The 15811-nt window shown below is 36.2% G+C and overlaps 1 protein-coding gene across 3 annotated transcripts in view; it reads left to right on the forward strand.

Annotated features, from left to right (window-relative positions):
* Positions 1-15523, forward strand: part of USP25 (ubiquitin specific peptidase 25) — a 91525-nt gene extending 76002 nt beyond the window's left edge. Inside the window, exons 19-26 of one of the 3 annotated variants that reach the window (XM_069870463.1) lie at positions 1561-1674; positions 3508-3603; positions 7130-7308; positions 8078-8156; positions 9913-9992; positions 13486-13609; positions 14285-14480; positions 14925-15523. In XM_069870463.1, coding sequence (XP_069726564.1) covers positions 1561-1674; positions 3508-3603; positions 7130-7308; positions 8078-8156; positions 9913-9992; positions 13486-13609; positions 14285-14480; positions 14925-15097 — 1041 coding nt within the window. In that variant the 3' untranslated portion in view covers positions 15098-15523. The remainder of the gene's footprint in view (positions 1-1560; positions 1675-3507; positions 3604-7129; positions 7309-8077; positions 8157-9912; positions 9993-13485; positions 13610-14284; positions 14481-14924) is intronic. The other 2 variants (XM_069870472.1, XM_069870482.1) reach the window with 2 other exon arrangements.
* Positions 15524-15811: the final 288 nt, after the last annotated feature.

The raw sequence follows: 15811 nt of genomic DNA on the forward strand, positions 1-15811 counted from the left end.
CTGAATTTTTTGAGTTCTCAGAACACAGAACAGCTTAGGGGGGAGCCTGTTTAACATGAGTTACCCCCAGATGAAAGGGGTAGCTAACAAGATATCAAACCCTTATGCTGTCCCCTTTCTAGGGTTTGTTGGTATCCATCCTGGTGGGATGAGGAAGCACCTTACAGCCTTGATTCTGTGGATCAAGTGTTTTAGTTTAGATTAGACACTCGGCACAGCGATCAGCCGTGGGACTTCATAAGACTCTGATTGAGGAACCACATGGGGAGCATCATGATAGGCTTAATGAGGCAGATGTATTTTGTCTTACTCAAGTATTTTTCTGCATTGTTCTGCAACAAGGTGGATGGCTCCTTACAAATAAAGATAAACAACCCCCAAACCATGCAAACTCCTTTTATTTAGAAACAAATGTATTTTGGCTGTTCAAATCTGAAGCAAATTTTTAGATAATCTGATGGCACTCTGTTAACTTTTAAAAGCTGCTCTTTGTGTACCCAAATTTAACTTGGGCAGAGTTGCACCTCCTTCTCAGTGTATCAGCATGCATTTTAATTATTCTACTTCCATTTGCATTCTGACATGCAGGCATGTATTATTTTCCTCCGCTTTTTGTTTGTCCATTTTTTACGGAAGGAAAGCCAACACCAGAATATGTAACAAACAGGATTGTAAGTCACTACGTGATCATTTGTGTCTATTTTCTGCACTTTTGTCTTTTTTTTTTCCTCTGCACAAGTCTTCCTTTGTATTTTTACAGTGCTATGTGTAAACAGATACTATGTGGATTTCTGGAGTCTTTATGAAAAATGAGGCTATTGTAATAGTTGCAGAACAAGTTAGCATGGCATTCTGTGTTTACTTAGATTAGAGTCAAGGTTTAAATTCTGCAAATGTTGCAAACTGATTATTATAAAATGATAGGCCATAGGAGCTGAGTTTTGTCTGTTGTTTAAAACTTACTTCAACATAGTAAAAATTTCAGTGACTAGCATTATCTTCCCCTGATTTTCTGCCTCGTTACTCTTCTGAAAAATCAAACGTGTTGAATGTAATGCACATTTAATATTGTTTCAAATATGATTTCTAGAGACCTTTATTCTATTTATTTTTCCCAGATCATAAGGAAATGTTAGCCTTTGGCTTGTTGCCATCCCTTAGTTTGAATTTGATGCATACTTCAGATATATTTATTAATTTTTTGGTTAAATGTATGAAAAGAAGTGGTTGTTCACAGGCTTATCCTTCAACAACTACCTTAAATTTGTAATAGAAGAGTTGCAATACTGGCATATTAACCGGTAAGGCTGTAATTGGTGAATAAAGAACAAATGAAATGTTTTTAATTATTATGGTTTAATTTTAAAATGTACTGCTTAAGAAATTACGAAACTAAGTATTAGAGGATTCAAGTGATATTTATGTATTTTTCAGAACTTCAGCAGTGCACGTCTTTTTATTTGATCACCCTTTCAGTTTGCGTCTCTCCATAATTTTCCTTATTTTCTGATTATTTTTTTTTTCCCACGCACACATACTGATACTGGTTTTCTTCTGCAGAGCTCTGATAATGCCCCAGCTCAACCAGCTCCTAACCAGCGAGTTGTAGAGGTGGCGATTCCTGATGTAGGGACTTTTGTGATTGAGTCAGAGGAGGGGGGTTATGACGATGAGGTACATCTGATTGCAGTTGTGTGCACCACTTCTCGGTGCTTTCTTGTGCTGCCTGCTGAGAATTTTTGGCATGTTTGCACATTGTGGCACCTAACGGATTTCTGCAAAACTAAATGCTTAGCATTTTGTAACCATAATGTCTTAATATGTAATGAAATATGGGAGGAAAGCACTAGCAACTCTAACTGGGCACGCTTTGCATGGTACCTTTTACACTGGAGGTGTATTTGTCTTTTTAGCTGTGGAAGTTGAATGTTTGTGTTGGACTGGATAGCCTTTGAAATGCTGGTGGTAGATCGTGGACTACCAAATTATTTAAGAAGCAAAAGGGTAGTGAGTGGTGTTCTCAATGTTTGTGCTTCTTGTCAGTCCAATAAAGCTAATGGTTAAGTCTGATCCCTTATTTTGCCAAGATTAAGCATTTCAAACTGAAACCGTTATGGCTGGTGGAGTGGACTATTCCAAAGCTTAAGCAAAAAATACAAAAATTTGTTTTTTCTCTCATCTCAGACCTAGGGTGGTGGATGTACCTGATACTACTTGAGGAACAGATGATAGCCTTATATTATCCTGAGAGAAGTTATTTTTTCCTGCTCTATTTTAGCAGCAGAAAGCAACCTTACCAGGACATCAAGCTGTCCTGCCTTGATATTGCTTTCTCCATGTTTGTTTTGGCTGGGGATAGAGTTGGTGCAGCCCATGTTCTCAAGTGTCAAAACGTGGTTTTGGTGGCCTGTGGGGAGCTTTTGCTTCCCTGTATACATGGATATTCCAGGTCATTCCGCCCTGTAGTTGTGATCAGTTGTAACTTGAGTATGGGATGGAGAACAAAATAATGGAATTGACATCATCACACTGAGTTTGCCTTCTCACAGATTTGTAGTCTCCACCTTTAAAGACGCAATGATTTAACCTCACCTAGTGATGTGCTTTTGTGTTTTCGTTGGTTTTTTTTTTCCTTTTTTTCCTTTTTTCACTATTGTCACCATGCTGTTGTCTTTCTAGAGGATAACTTTCTTCCCAATTTCCCTGTTCCTTTTGTAAGCATATTCTTAACTTTTTTTTTTTAATGTTGTTCTTATGTGTGGGAAGTTCTACTAGGGAGTTTAGCATTCTTCATCTTTTGTTGCTGTGCCAGCCATACCTTGGACAGGGACAGGAGACTGTTGTTTTAATTTACTCACAGATAAAGAAAGGCAAAGGCTTTTGAGTAACCTAGGTGTATCAAATCATATATGAGTGATGTAAGTAGCTGTGAGATGTGTGTCTTATGTTTGGCATTGTGTTTGTTAAATATTTCAGATTTCATTTTTTAATGAATTTCTCTGCAAGTGCCTCAGAAAACCAAATTGCATTTGCAGCACCGAGTCCCTTATTTTGATGTTAAAACAGGCATAAATACAGGCAATGTAGTTTACTCTGCACTTAGTGTATTTATATATAAAGTGTGATTGGGTGTTTTCTTCTTTTTCTACTTGAATTTTTTTTTTTTTTTAATGCTTTGTGGCCAATGTGTAGTTTCTGATGGATACTAATGCTGAATGATGCATGTTCCCTTCCTGGGAAGTTTTCACCATGTGACACTTAAATTTTATTTGACACAGTTCTCCAATTTTTTGTAAGCTTCCTTTAATCATATATTGTTACAGTAAAAATATGTACATGTCATGACTGATTTGCAGAATATGCACACGAGATCTTTATTGAAATGTGCCATTTCAGTGTATGCATGCATTAAGTTACTTTTTATCTTGCATGAGATTAAAAGCATATTGAATTTGGTCATTAAAGTATTAATCATTCCAAACTTTTACCTTAAATCCCTTGTGGCAGGTCATGCTGACCCCGAACATGCAAGGTATTATCATGGCTATAGGTAAAGCCAGAAATGTTTATGACAGGTGTGGGCCAGAAGCAGGGTTCTTTAAGGTATAACGACATTTTCAACATTTTCTCCTCTGCCTTTTCTTGTTAGATATGCTTTCTTCCTCCACCCTTTGTATATTTAGACTGTTCTAGTGTTTATATATACTCTTCTGTGATATCAGTACTCCGGTTAGATATTTCTCCCTTGAAAAATTGGTAGCTATTTCCCTGTTGATTCAGCGCTACGCTACCTTGATATCAGTAACTTATATACCTTTTTGCGTTTTAGCTTTCTAATAATAGTAGCAAGCAGCGTGAAACCTAGATGTGTAATCAATGAGAACATGGAGGGTATATCCCCCTCTTGGTAACAAAACCCATGCCTTCACAAGAACTTGGGACATCATTTTTTTCACCCAGGGACATCAGTGTTTAGTCATTTGTTGATTACTTCAGAGATGTTCTTTCTTTTTACCCCTTAAAAGATTTTTAGTAATTCTAAATTACTTTCTTTTGTGTAACTGCATGGATGTCAATACTATTTATTTATGCAGTGTTTTGTTCCTGAGAATAGTCATTAGGCTTTTTGTCATTATTACTCTTCCCAATGACACCAGATTTAAAAATGTGTTAGTTTTCTTATATACACAGACTTCTGAGCATTTTTAGTTCATGTTCTTTAAAATTATCAGGGTATTAGAAAGGGAATTACGTTGGAATTAGTTTGAGGATTGATGTAAAATCCTCTCAAATGTGATTTGGAGAGGGTGAAGATGTTTCTTGCTTGTTGTTTAGTAGCAGCCTGTTTTTGTAATTGTTATGTTATAGTTGCATTACAAGAAACTAAAAAAACAAAAGAAACAAGAAAAACCCTAAACAAACAACAATCAACCAACCAACCAAAAACACAAACAAAAAAAAGCCCCAAAAAATGCCAACTGCTATCACCACCAAAAAATTCTCCAATGCCTTGATACAGAACTCAAAATCTCATGGCTTTGTTGGTTTGTTTGTCAGTTTGGGGTTTGTAATGGATACTTAGAGAAGCATTATGACCATGAGACTTGTTTGCAAGACTGTCTCTGTTAGCTGTGTCTGTCCTCAGGGAATGGAGGCACACTTGCCTTGGTTTAGCTGAACGGGTTTTGTTTGGGATTCAGTGTTGGTTTGGGTTTTTTTGTTCCCCTTTTTTTTTTCCTGGTTTTCTCACTTAATGAGAAGATGTCAATCTTCTTTTTTTGTTTTTCCTCTCTAAGTTGGAAAAAAAAATGCTCACTTGATCTTATCCAGCTCTTTACCAGAAGGGTTAATTATACTGAATTATATTCTTAATATGAAGCACATTTTGATTATTTTAAAACAGAAACCCAAGTCGCTATGAAATTATATTTAGTGCTTTGGAGTTATCAAAACAGCACTCAATCAAAATGGTTTTAGGTCTTTAACTTTGAATGCTTAAACGTTTTTACTTCATGGTGGCCAGGATTTGTCTTCGAGTGACAAGATGTTCTGGTGCTAAATTGTTGGAAATTAGAAAGGTTTCCTTACTCATTTTCTGCTGAATCATGTTTGCAGTAATTTAGGAGAGGTGGAACATGCTTTATTTTTGAGGAATACATTAGCATGTATGTATGCAGATAAAGTGATCCTACTTTGTACTAAATTTCATGTTTTGAAACTTGTCAGGTGAAATCCCATGTTACTCCATAAATTTATTGTAAAAGCTTCTGTGATATTTTTCAGTAGCGTTATAGTCTGGGTTTTTTCATGTGATTGTGTTTTATAAAATAATTCTTCCAAGAAATTTGTGGGGTTTTTTTTCTATGATGTCTTTGTTTTAGTGTAACCCAGGTAAGCCCCATTTGGTGTGGGTTATTGTTATGGCCAAGGCTTCAGTCCCTCTTTAGATCTTAGGCTTCTGACATATGTAGTACAATCCCATTAAGATATTTGCAGATGTCCTCTTCCAGTCATTTTTTTAACTTTATAGACAGTTCCTTGCGGAAGCTTTACCTTAAAATCTTTATGTAACATTCTCAGTGAGAAAATGAAACCATGTAATACTTCTTTTCTACTGTTTTTTCCCTGTATTCTTTTTAAAGTAATAGTGTTGTTTTTCATTGTACATAGGATTTCTGAGTCTGTAGTATGCTGGTTTATTTTATTTAAATATCTATATGAAAATACAGGTTTTGTGTTTAATTTTTTTCCTGCTTCAAAGTTAATTCTCTGAAAAATTGAATGTCTAATAGAAACCGTTTTGGTGTTTCTGGCCTACCCCAATCAATGAGGTTAGCTGCATAGTTGTCTGTGTTGCTTTTCTAATGGTAGAAGTTCTTCTAAACAAAGATAATAGCAGCTCTGTGGCTTTTGCTATTTGTAATTGACTCTCAAAAAATTCCTTTTTAATAGCAATGCATATAATTAGTATTTAAAAATCTTGATGCAGAAAGTTCTCTTAAGTTTTGAAATTCTCTGTGCTCTGTGTTTAAGGCTGCATGAACAGTATCCTGCCCATGTGGTTAGTCCTGAAATAGAATGGGTAGTAGCAGAGAGTGGGAACCTGAATTTCAGATAGGTAGACGTTAAAGAAGTTACCTGCTGCTGACAAGTATCTTAACATAAAGGAATTTGAAATATCAAATGGGTATTTTTCTGCCTGCTTTGAAGGATTTTTTTTTGTGTATATATTGTTTGAAACTTTGCTTATGTGTGAAGCTATGGCATTGAGTGATTTGTTTCAGGTTGACATTTAGTTTTAGCAAACAATCTGGTCACCTCTTGTTTTTAGAGATAACTTATGGAACATATTTACATTTATCACCATTTTTCTAATTATTTTTCTTGTTGTTGCTCTTGTTTGTGTTGTATAGCTTCAGTGAATAAAATCTAATTAACATAACAGATGATGTTTATTAAAATCTAATGCACTGGCAAAGCTGGAAAAGCAAACACTTCTGATGACCTCTAAGGTAGATCTAAAATTCTTCAGTGAAGATTCCATCCTGCCTTATAGGATGATACTATTTCTATTGGAGTATTAAATTCTTTAGAAATAATTCACTTTATTTTTTGTTCAAAGACATTTCCATTCTAACCTAATGTTTCCAAATTCGTACATGTTCATTAAACTTTTCATGGAATTTTTTATTAGTGTATTCACATTATAGCCATGTGTTAGGGGTAGCTTTGTTACCTATGAAATTTAAGAAAATTCCTTTAAGTAGAGTATCTGAAAACTTTTACTGCTTTTGGTCTGTAAATGCTTAAAGAAGCTGCTCCAGGGATTGGATAATTCTTCTGTCAGGGACTCGTAGCACAGGATTGGAACTACTTTTGTGTTTGTGTTTTGTTTTGGCAGGCTTAGTTCGGGAGACACAGGAACAACTTTTGTCTGGTGGTAGTTGTTTGGGTTTTTTTTCCTTTTCCCCAAACACTGTTCAGACTTGTTAGAAGGATGGAGTATGGAATAGTTAAAAAAATATTTTGTAGGCAAAAGGCCATGGAACATGAATTATCTTGTTAGTGTCTGTAGTGTTCAAGGGTTAAAAGCCAGAAAGAATAACGTATATTTTTAAAAATTATTTAGGCAATTAAATTGGAATACACCCGTCTGCTAAAATTAGCCCAGGAAGATCCACCACCTGAATGTGATTACCGTTTGCGTCACGCAATTGTTTACTTCATCCAGAACCAGGCACCAAAGAAGATAATTGAGAGAACATTACTAGAACAGTTTGGTGATCACAATCTTAGCTTTGATGAAAGGTAATAAGCTCTGCATGTCTTATTTCCTGTGCTCACAAATGTTCTCTGATGGGTGGAGACGCCCCTTTGGATTCAGGTACTGTGTGTAATATAGGGGAGGCTAATGCGTGTGTGTTTGCTTTTATGTACTAGTTAATAGCTTGCAAGTATACGTTCTAAAAATTAATATCTTTATAAAAATCTCTATAAAAGGAGTAAACAAGAAGTTGAGTTTCTGTCATGAAATAAGGAGAGATACTCAGTTGCTCATAACATTGCGCATAGATTTCTGTACCTTCTCCCAAAATGCTTTGGAATGCTATGTAGTTTGCATTCTTCAGTGCCCTGAAAGGCAACAGTAGACAGAAAAGCCTTGCGAGCCTAGGAGGAATGTCTCTTGAAATTCCATATATTTACTTATTTGAAGAAATAAGTAAATGAAAGATAGAGCACGTTAGTCTGATTTCTGCATAGTAAATAATCCTCTAATGTTATTTTTGCTAAGTAAGTATTCGGGAGCTTCAAGCCATCTGAACATTCAAGAGAGACTGAGCAATGTAGTGATTCAGCAAAATGAAGCAAGAAGTAATTCTTAAATAGCACAGACCTCCATCACACATACTTCTGAAGCCTGCCCTCTCTTGCTGATTATACCATGCACGTTTTTTACAGTTTTTTCATAAAGTTTTGCATAAGGCTCTAGCTTATACTATTTGTTATGTCTTTGTATGGACAATATCCTTTTCAAATTTCAAGTAATATTCCATGATTTCTTGGTGCTTTTTGTAAGGTGCCGTAACATAATGAAGGTTGCTCAAGCTAAACTTGAAATGATAAAGCCAGATGAAGTGAACATGGAGGAATATGAGGTCAGTATTTTTTATGCCTTAAGTTAAATTGTAATATGAAATTCAGTAAGTTGAACTGATTTCACATTTTTTTTGTCTTACACTGAGAAGTTAAAAGTGGTTATTGAAAGACCATTGATTTGTGAGGAGGCTGCTCACCTGTTTTTTTCCACATCTCTAATTCCAATGATTAGAGCCCTAAATAAATGTCAAATTTGAGTTTGTCCTTACTAATTACTGTGTCTCAATGTTACTATCAGTATTTCATAATTTATCACCATAGGAGCCAACTGGCTTTTGCTAGTCAAAACCAGCTAGCAGTGGAAGAGTGAAAGTGGTCAGAGTTCAGATTTGTGCATCTTGAGAAATGGGTCACAGGCACAGTCACATTTGTAATTTTCTTCCAGCTCTCTCTGCATCTATTCCTATTTTCTTATGAGCACCAGATTCTTTAGTTTACCGAGGCCATACATAACCAGCTTATTTATTTTTTTCCCCTTGTGCTACTTAGAAAAACTTGAAAAGAAAACCAGCAAATTTGGGACATTAAATAATTATGATTAATATTTGCCAAAATAATTTATCTCGTATTTAAACTTAAGTCTGTAGCTGATTTTACTGCATCAATTTCAGCTCTAATACTGCTCATAAAGGCCTCTTAACAGTGGATATTTATGTCCCAGGCAGATTTCAGTGCACCACTTAAAACCTCATTGTTGTGCTATTAGATCCAAACAGCTTATTCATGAGGACTGTGGAAGTAATCTTTCCCCCAACAAACCAAATGAAAATTATGTACTTGTCATTTCTCCCTACCTGCTTCAGGACCTACAGTCAATGCTACAACATTATAATGTGCCTTCCCTTACCTATGAGGGGAAAGAGGACTATGAGGGGACTCTCATAGTGAGATTTCTGTTGGATTTTTTGGACTGTGCAAAGCTCAATATTTTACCATTTTCTGAATGGCATTGCACATGTAGAATATAAAATTCTGGACTTAGCTTTAAGAGTGAGGGATTGCAGTGTATGCTATGCCCCTGCAGATCACATGCCACTTTTTCAGCTTTTGAGGCAGATAACTGGTGTTTCCTCCCAAGATAGTATTGGTTTTTGTTCTTGATAGTGAATTGGCATTTCATGGACCTTTTCTCATGCACTTTGTGTTGAATATGTAAGTGGCTATGTATTATGGTATGCTGTCCCTCATTTTATCTTTGTCTTTTGAAAGCTGACTACTAACCAACTGCAGTAAAAGCACCTTTCTCACTTAGAGCACTTACCTGTAAAGTGTGCTGGTAGTCACATTGTATAAAAGGTGATGCAGTGAGATAAATTTTCTGCTACAATATAAACATCTCAACAGTCTGAATTGCACTTGTTTTTTTGTTACTTCCTATGTAAATTGTTCAGGCTTTTTCTGTGTCATTCTTATATTGAAAGTAAAGCTTAATATACAGTGTATAAAAAAAACCTTATCTAAAACTTTCTAAGTAAATAACTGAGCATAATGTAGGGAAGGAAACAAGGTTATTAGCTTCTCAGCTATTTTTGAGAAGCAAAATATAATTCCGACTGTGATTCTGAGAAGATGCTTTGTGTTTCTTTCAAATGGTAATGCATTCTGTAAAAAATAATCTCACCTGGAAGTATTTTAAATATTTAAGAATTTTTTTTATTGAGGGAAGGCAGATTGAGGCAGACTTAAGTAAAGTGGGTATAAAAAAAAAATTTGATGTTTGTGTATGAATTTCTATGTACCCTTTCTTATATGCAGAGATGGCATCAAGACTATAGACATTTCAGGGAAACAACCATGTTTCTCATGGTAGGATTGGAGTTTTTCCAAAAAAAGAGGTAAGTGGTAGTATAGAGCTAATGTAGTAGAGCAATTTGAAGGCAAAATGTAATATGGATAAGTAAATGTATTTTTTAAATTAAGAATTGTTTACCATGTTCTTTATTTTAGTTAAGCATTTAATTGATCCATTATTGTCTTCGGTCTTACATCTAATTTAGAGATTCCTGCAATTTCCTATTCTTAAACACCACACACTATGTAGGGAAATTATAGTGGGAATAAAATATATTTTTTTTTTGTTTGTATGTGGTGTAGTAAATGGCTTCATATTTTTTTTTCTTGTCTTGTATGCTTCCAAAAGTGGAAGTTTCCAAACAAAACAGGAGAATTGATTGGAAAAGACACTGCCTTGTCTTTATGACAAGCTGTGTCTTTGTATAGTGGCTAACACAATGAGCCCATAGTCTGTCTTCTGGTTGCTAGCATGTAATAAGTAATGCATTCATCAATAACCTAAATGGCAATATGCCACTTTGTCAGTCGTAAACAGCTTATGGGGAAACACAGGTCAGAAGATTCCTTGGCTTTTTAAAAAAAACAACAAAACTCTCTCGTCTTGATCCCTTAAGGAGGCAAAAATGTCACAGGCATCGCTGTGGTATATAGGAATCCTCCTTGTTATCCCTGGGCTTCATGCACACTCTAAGCATGCTGGCAGGAATGGGTGATCTTCAAGTTCCTTGGCACTGGGACTCCAGGATGGCACCTTCAACTACAAAATATACCAGTGTTCTCACTAATCTGCTTCTTACCATAATACATTCTGATTAGACTTGGGGAGGGAGGGAAGCATAGGTTTCTGCTCTGAGCTGAACAACATTTTTGGTATAATTTTCCATGACTTACCCTAATTCTGCAAATTAATTTAAGGTATACCAAACATCTTTGTAATTTAGGAAACAAGCCTATAATGATCAGTCTTAGACCCTGATATTGGTCAGAAATAAAAAATATTGTATTATCAGACTGATCTGACTTCCAAAGAAGTGTAGTATTCCTTACTTTTGGTTAGAAATGCAATTCTGTAGGTTCTTCAAGGGATATTTAATACAAGGACTGTAAGATTAGAGTTGAGCATGCTTACAGGATGGGTGAGGATCTAGGTATCCATTGATTTGCTCTGTAGGCATCTGTTGCAATTGTGCACCCATATTGCAGCTACAGGTTCCCAAAGAACGGAGATGTTTACTGAGTTCACATCTAGAAGGTAGAGCTACCACTCTTGTTCTGAAAATGAGACTACATTGATGAACACTGAAATCATAAAAATGTAACTTTGGAAATATTTATGAAAACATAGATTGTCATAATTAAAATACAACCTTCATTAGCAGGATCTGTTTTGAGGTTTGTTTGGTTTTGGTTTTTTTTCAGAAACCCATCTCCTTCATTTGACCAACTGTTACTAGTTTTGATAACACTAATTGTTACCTAGCAGTACTCAATCTCTAGATGTAGCCAAAAATTGTCCATTACTCAGATGTTCTCTTAATTTATATAAATAATAGTAGCCTGTTGAACAAACACGAAACCAACATTAAAATAGAAGTTTGGTGTATCTTGTTCATGCCTACTTTCATTGCTCATTCATGATCCATTTTGGTGTTTCACAAGGCCCTGTTTTCACTGCAGATGGAGAGTTAAAGGGTCTTTCAGGCATATCTTTTCTGACTGCACTGTAGAGTAGGGAGGGACCTGCTGTGGGTGAGATCAATGCAGCCAGCTAATGAACCTTGGCAGGAGTTTTACCTGCAGCTCACTCTTGTGGTAGTAACTGAGAAGTGAACAGTCTGTAAGCCTTAGCAACTGACTTTCAACTTTCTTGAAAAGCCAGTGCAGTTTTTCAGTTTAGACCGAAATGTCTTTTTCAAAGCAGTGCTAAAATCTAGCCATTGTGTGCTTTCTGCATCTTTCCAAAGCCTAGACCACCCAGTAAGTTGAATAATTTTGAGCCGCTTCAATGATTTTAGGGTTACGGTTCATAGGCTGGAACTTCTGTGTACTTCAGGAATGAAAAGGCAGAACCTGTTTACTAATTTACTCTGTAGTAATATTCCTCAGACTCTCAACATGTATAAGAACTTGGAGCTTGGATGTATAGTAACGATGATTTCAAACAGCTTACCTTGCTGTTAGATGGCACTGCCGTTGCTTCAGGGAAGGGTCGCACGACTATGGTAAGGAGCTGGAAGAGAGGGACTAGGGACAGGGCCACTACCAACAGCAAGTTTTTAATTTAGATGAATGATGGTTAACATTGTAATTTCAACCTGCAGTTTCACAGATTACTGAAGTAAGAATGGAAAGGGAGACAAGGTCCTGTTCCTCTGATTTTATAACCTGCAGTTCCAGTTCCTTTCAGTCATTTTCTCCCCTTTCCTCCTACATTATGTTTTCTGCTCTCTGGTCAGTTGTGTGGATGATCAGTGGTTTGAAGAGTTTTCAGTGGGTAAGAGAAAGGGACTTGCAGAGAGGGTAATAGGACTACTTTTAATGAAAACATAGCTTTTTTTATTTTGAGGACAAGAAATTGGTGAGCAGTGACTGCACTTACATTAGTTAAGCAATAAAGATTTAGGATTGCGAAGGACTTTGAGCAGATCTCATGGCAGAAGAAATAACTTCATGGTAGATTCTGAAATTATGGTATTAGGATTCAACTTGTTATTAAGTAAAGCTTTAAGAAACTGTTGCTATTTCAAGTAACAGTTTCCCTTCTCTTTATGTTGTCTCATTGGGAGGCATTAGTCCTGAGTTCGTTGATTTTCGAAAATTCTGACATGTATTTTTCAGATATGCTCTGGGTGTACTCACATAATTTTTAGCCATTTTTAGTAGTTAGGTGGTTTGGTTTTGTTAGTTGAAACATTGACTGTGACTTCCTGTTTTCACTAGGTGTGAGTGAGTGCACAATATACTGCTCCTGTAACTACTTCATTAGGAAATTTATCTTTTTAGATTTATTAGTTTGCTTGTTTTTAGGGTAGGTGCCTGAACTGCTTTCAGTGGCTATCTGTCTTAACTGGGTTTCTGCAAATCAGAGAATTAACAGTTTAAGGTGTTTGCTAGAAGTGGTATGCAACGGTTTGAGGGGAGATTGTTAATCTGTGTGCAAAGGGGTCTCTGTTGATTAAGTGTTAGGTTCTTAGGCCCTCTGTTACTCGTCCTTCAGCAATTAGGCTTGTATTTATCTTCTGCATTTAGATTAAAGACAGAAATATTGACAGTGTAGCGGCACTTCTGGTTTTGAAATACTTTTGTGGCTTCTTCCATCTCTTTGTACTTCAAGAATTTGGAAGAACTTGCAGTTACTGAGGCTAAAAATTCACAATTTTTTTTTCTGTGGTAGAAAAAACATTATGAAGAGATTGGTGGGCAGGGGTGGTCTTGGGAGTCACACAAGCAGGTGAAGTTCCTGTCCTTTGAAGAGTACGTTGAGTCATGTGGTATCCAGGTGTTGCATCTAATGCTTTTGTTTCTTTACTTCAGCTATATGGAAGCCTTGCTCTACCTTATCTATGCTTACCAGAATAACAAAGAACTCTTGTCCAAAGGCCCGTACAGAGGGCATGATGAAGAGCTGATATCTCACTACAGACGAGAATGTTTGCTAGTAAGTGAAGGGTGAAGTATGTTTCAAAAAGTTGAACTTGCTGCATAGCTTTAACAAAATTAATCAGTAAAAAGGTGTTGCCATACATAAAACAAAACAAAACTAACCCAAACCCCTTTTCATTAACAAGTTAATACTTAGACTTGTGTAAGAAAAAAAAGCACAAGTAAGGAGAAAAGCATTATTCCCATTTTTATTTAATTATCAATCATCATCTTTGTGGTTGTAAATATTGTGCTCACTGCCATTGTCTAGGCTAGGTTGGAACAACAGCTGACAGTGTGGGTGAGCAGGCTCACCCTCTCGGCACAGTTTGACGGGGAGACAAATACTGGAAAAGGCATCAGCAGGAATCAAATGTGTTTTTCCTTGATTGTATTACTTTTGTAAATAGTGAGAAAACAAAAGCAGGTCATAGGACCTCAGTCTTAAAAAGAACTGCTGCAGGGGTTGAGTTGGCAGGTGTCAAATGAGATGGCTTGAGTAATAGCAAAGATCAAGTGGTTTAATAAAGTATATGCATTGTTGCTGTAAAAATTGAAGCTTCATTGCAGTTAATACAAATTACCAGGTAGCTTTTAAGGAAGACTACTATAAAACAAACAAACTGATGTGCAGTAGAATGTGAAATGCTTTATACTTAAAGGCTTTCCTTTTTTGTGGTGGTTTATGAAGAAACTAAATGAACATGCTGCAGCACTATTTGAATCGGGAGATGATCAGGAAGTAAATAATGGCCTGATCATTATGAATGAGCTTATTGTCCCGTGTTTGCCATTACTACTGGTGGATGAAATGGAAGAAAAAGATATTGTTGCTGTGGAAGATATGAGAAACCGTTGGTGTTCCTATCTTGGACAAGAAATGGAACGTAAGTGATTTATTCATTAAGATAAAAGGCCCTTGCACACCTTTCTTATGAATGTGATGTTTTCAGTGTCTTGAATTGAGCCTGTATCTTTTGTGCCTTGGTAATATATTTTGACCCACTCTGATTTTTGAATAATCCCTTATGCATTTAAATTAACAATTTTCCCGTGTATTGCACTGGAGTATTAGACCTTAAAGGAAATATGCTTTTTGAATGGAAAAACATTTGTGTTGGTAGACCGTCTGAAGGGGCATTTATATTAACCTCTTACTAGGAATTAGTATGTTCTAGTTATTGCTGGCAGACCTGAAGAAAGTGGATTATTCGAAGTGATACTCCTCCTTTTCCCACCCACCAATAAAAAAGTCAATGCTGGACACAAACCCAAGAATTCCACATGCAGCCGTAAATGCTTATATTTGTGTTTTCGTGTTTTATTTGCAGCTAACTTGCAAGAAAAGCTGACAGATTTCCTGCCAAAACTGCTAGATTGTTCTACAGAGATTAAAGGATTCAATGACCCGCCAAAGCTACCCTCCTACTCCACACACGAACTGTGTGAAAGATACGCCCGAATCATGTTGTCACTCAGTCGAACTCCAGCTGATGGAAGATAAATTCTGCAACCTTCCTAAGCACATTGTTAAAACTTTTTTAGTTCTTAAACCTTGCCTTCCTGTCACAGGGTTTGCTTGTTGCTGCTATAGTTTTTAACTTTTTTTTATTTTAACAACTGCAAAAGAGAAATGACTGTACAAACTTTAGCCAGACTACAAACAATTAAAGCCGAGAATCGCATGGCGCTCAGTCGTTTCAACCAGAATTGATGCAACATGCAAGTCTGATCGTTATGGCAAAACTGCTTTTTTTGCCACTTCTCTGTTACAGTATTACTTTGCTTTTCTCTTAAGATCCTTTACTTTATCAACAGCTGTCTGGATCATTTTGTGACTGCAACTACTTTAAGTGTCCAGTGCTGTGTGAATACATGGTACTTGGTAGCTTGTAAATGAAAAGAAAGAATAAAGTTTTATTTATGGCTACTTCTGTGTTTGCAAGCAGATACCTTGTATACTAGTGTAAAATACGGGTATTTTTAGAAGAGATACAGTATATTGATGGGTTACTTAATTTTATAGATAAGGTTCTTCAGGATTTATGGCCAGTTTAGTTACAGGTAGTTGGACGTTACTGTATGTGAATACAAGACCGTCACAGTATTATACACTAATGCTTTTTGTATATTCTTTACTGATTTGTATGATACTGCACCTTAACACTTTTGTGTGTGTAGCTGTTCCAAGTCTTTCCTGCTAGTAGGGACTGGCTGC

The sequence above is a fragment of the Phaenicophaeus curvirostris genome, chromosome 1 (genome assembly GCF_032191515.1).
Source record: "Phaenicophaeus curvirostris isolate KB17595 chromosome 1, BPBGC_Pcur_1.0, whole genome shotgun sequence".
Lineage (NCBI taxonomy): Eukaryota > Metazoa > Chordata > Aves > Cuculiformes > Cuculidae > Phaenicophaeus > Phaenicophaeus curvirostris.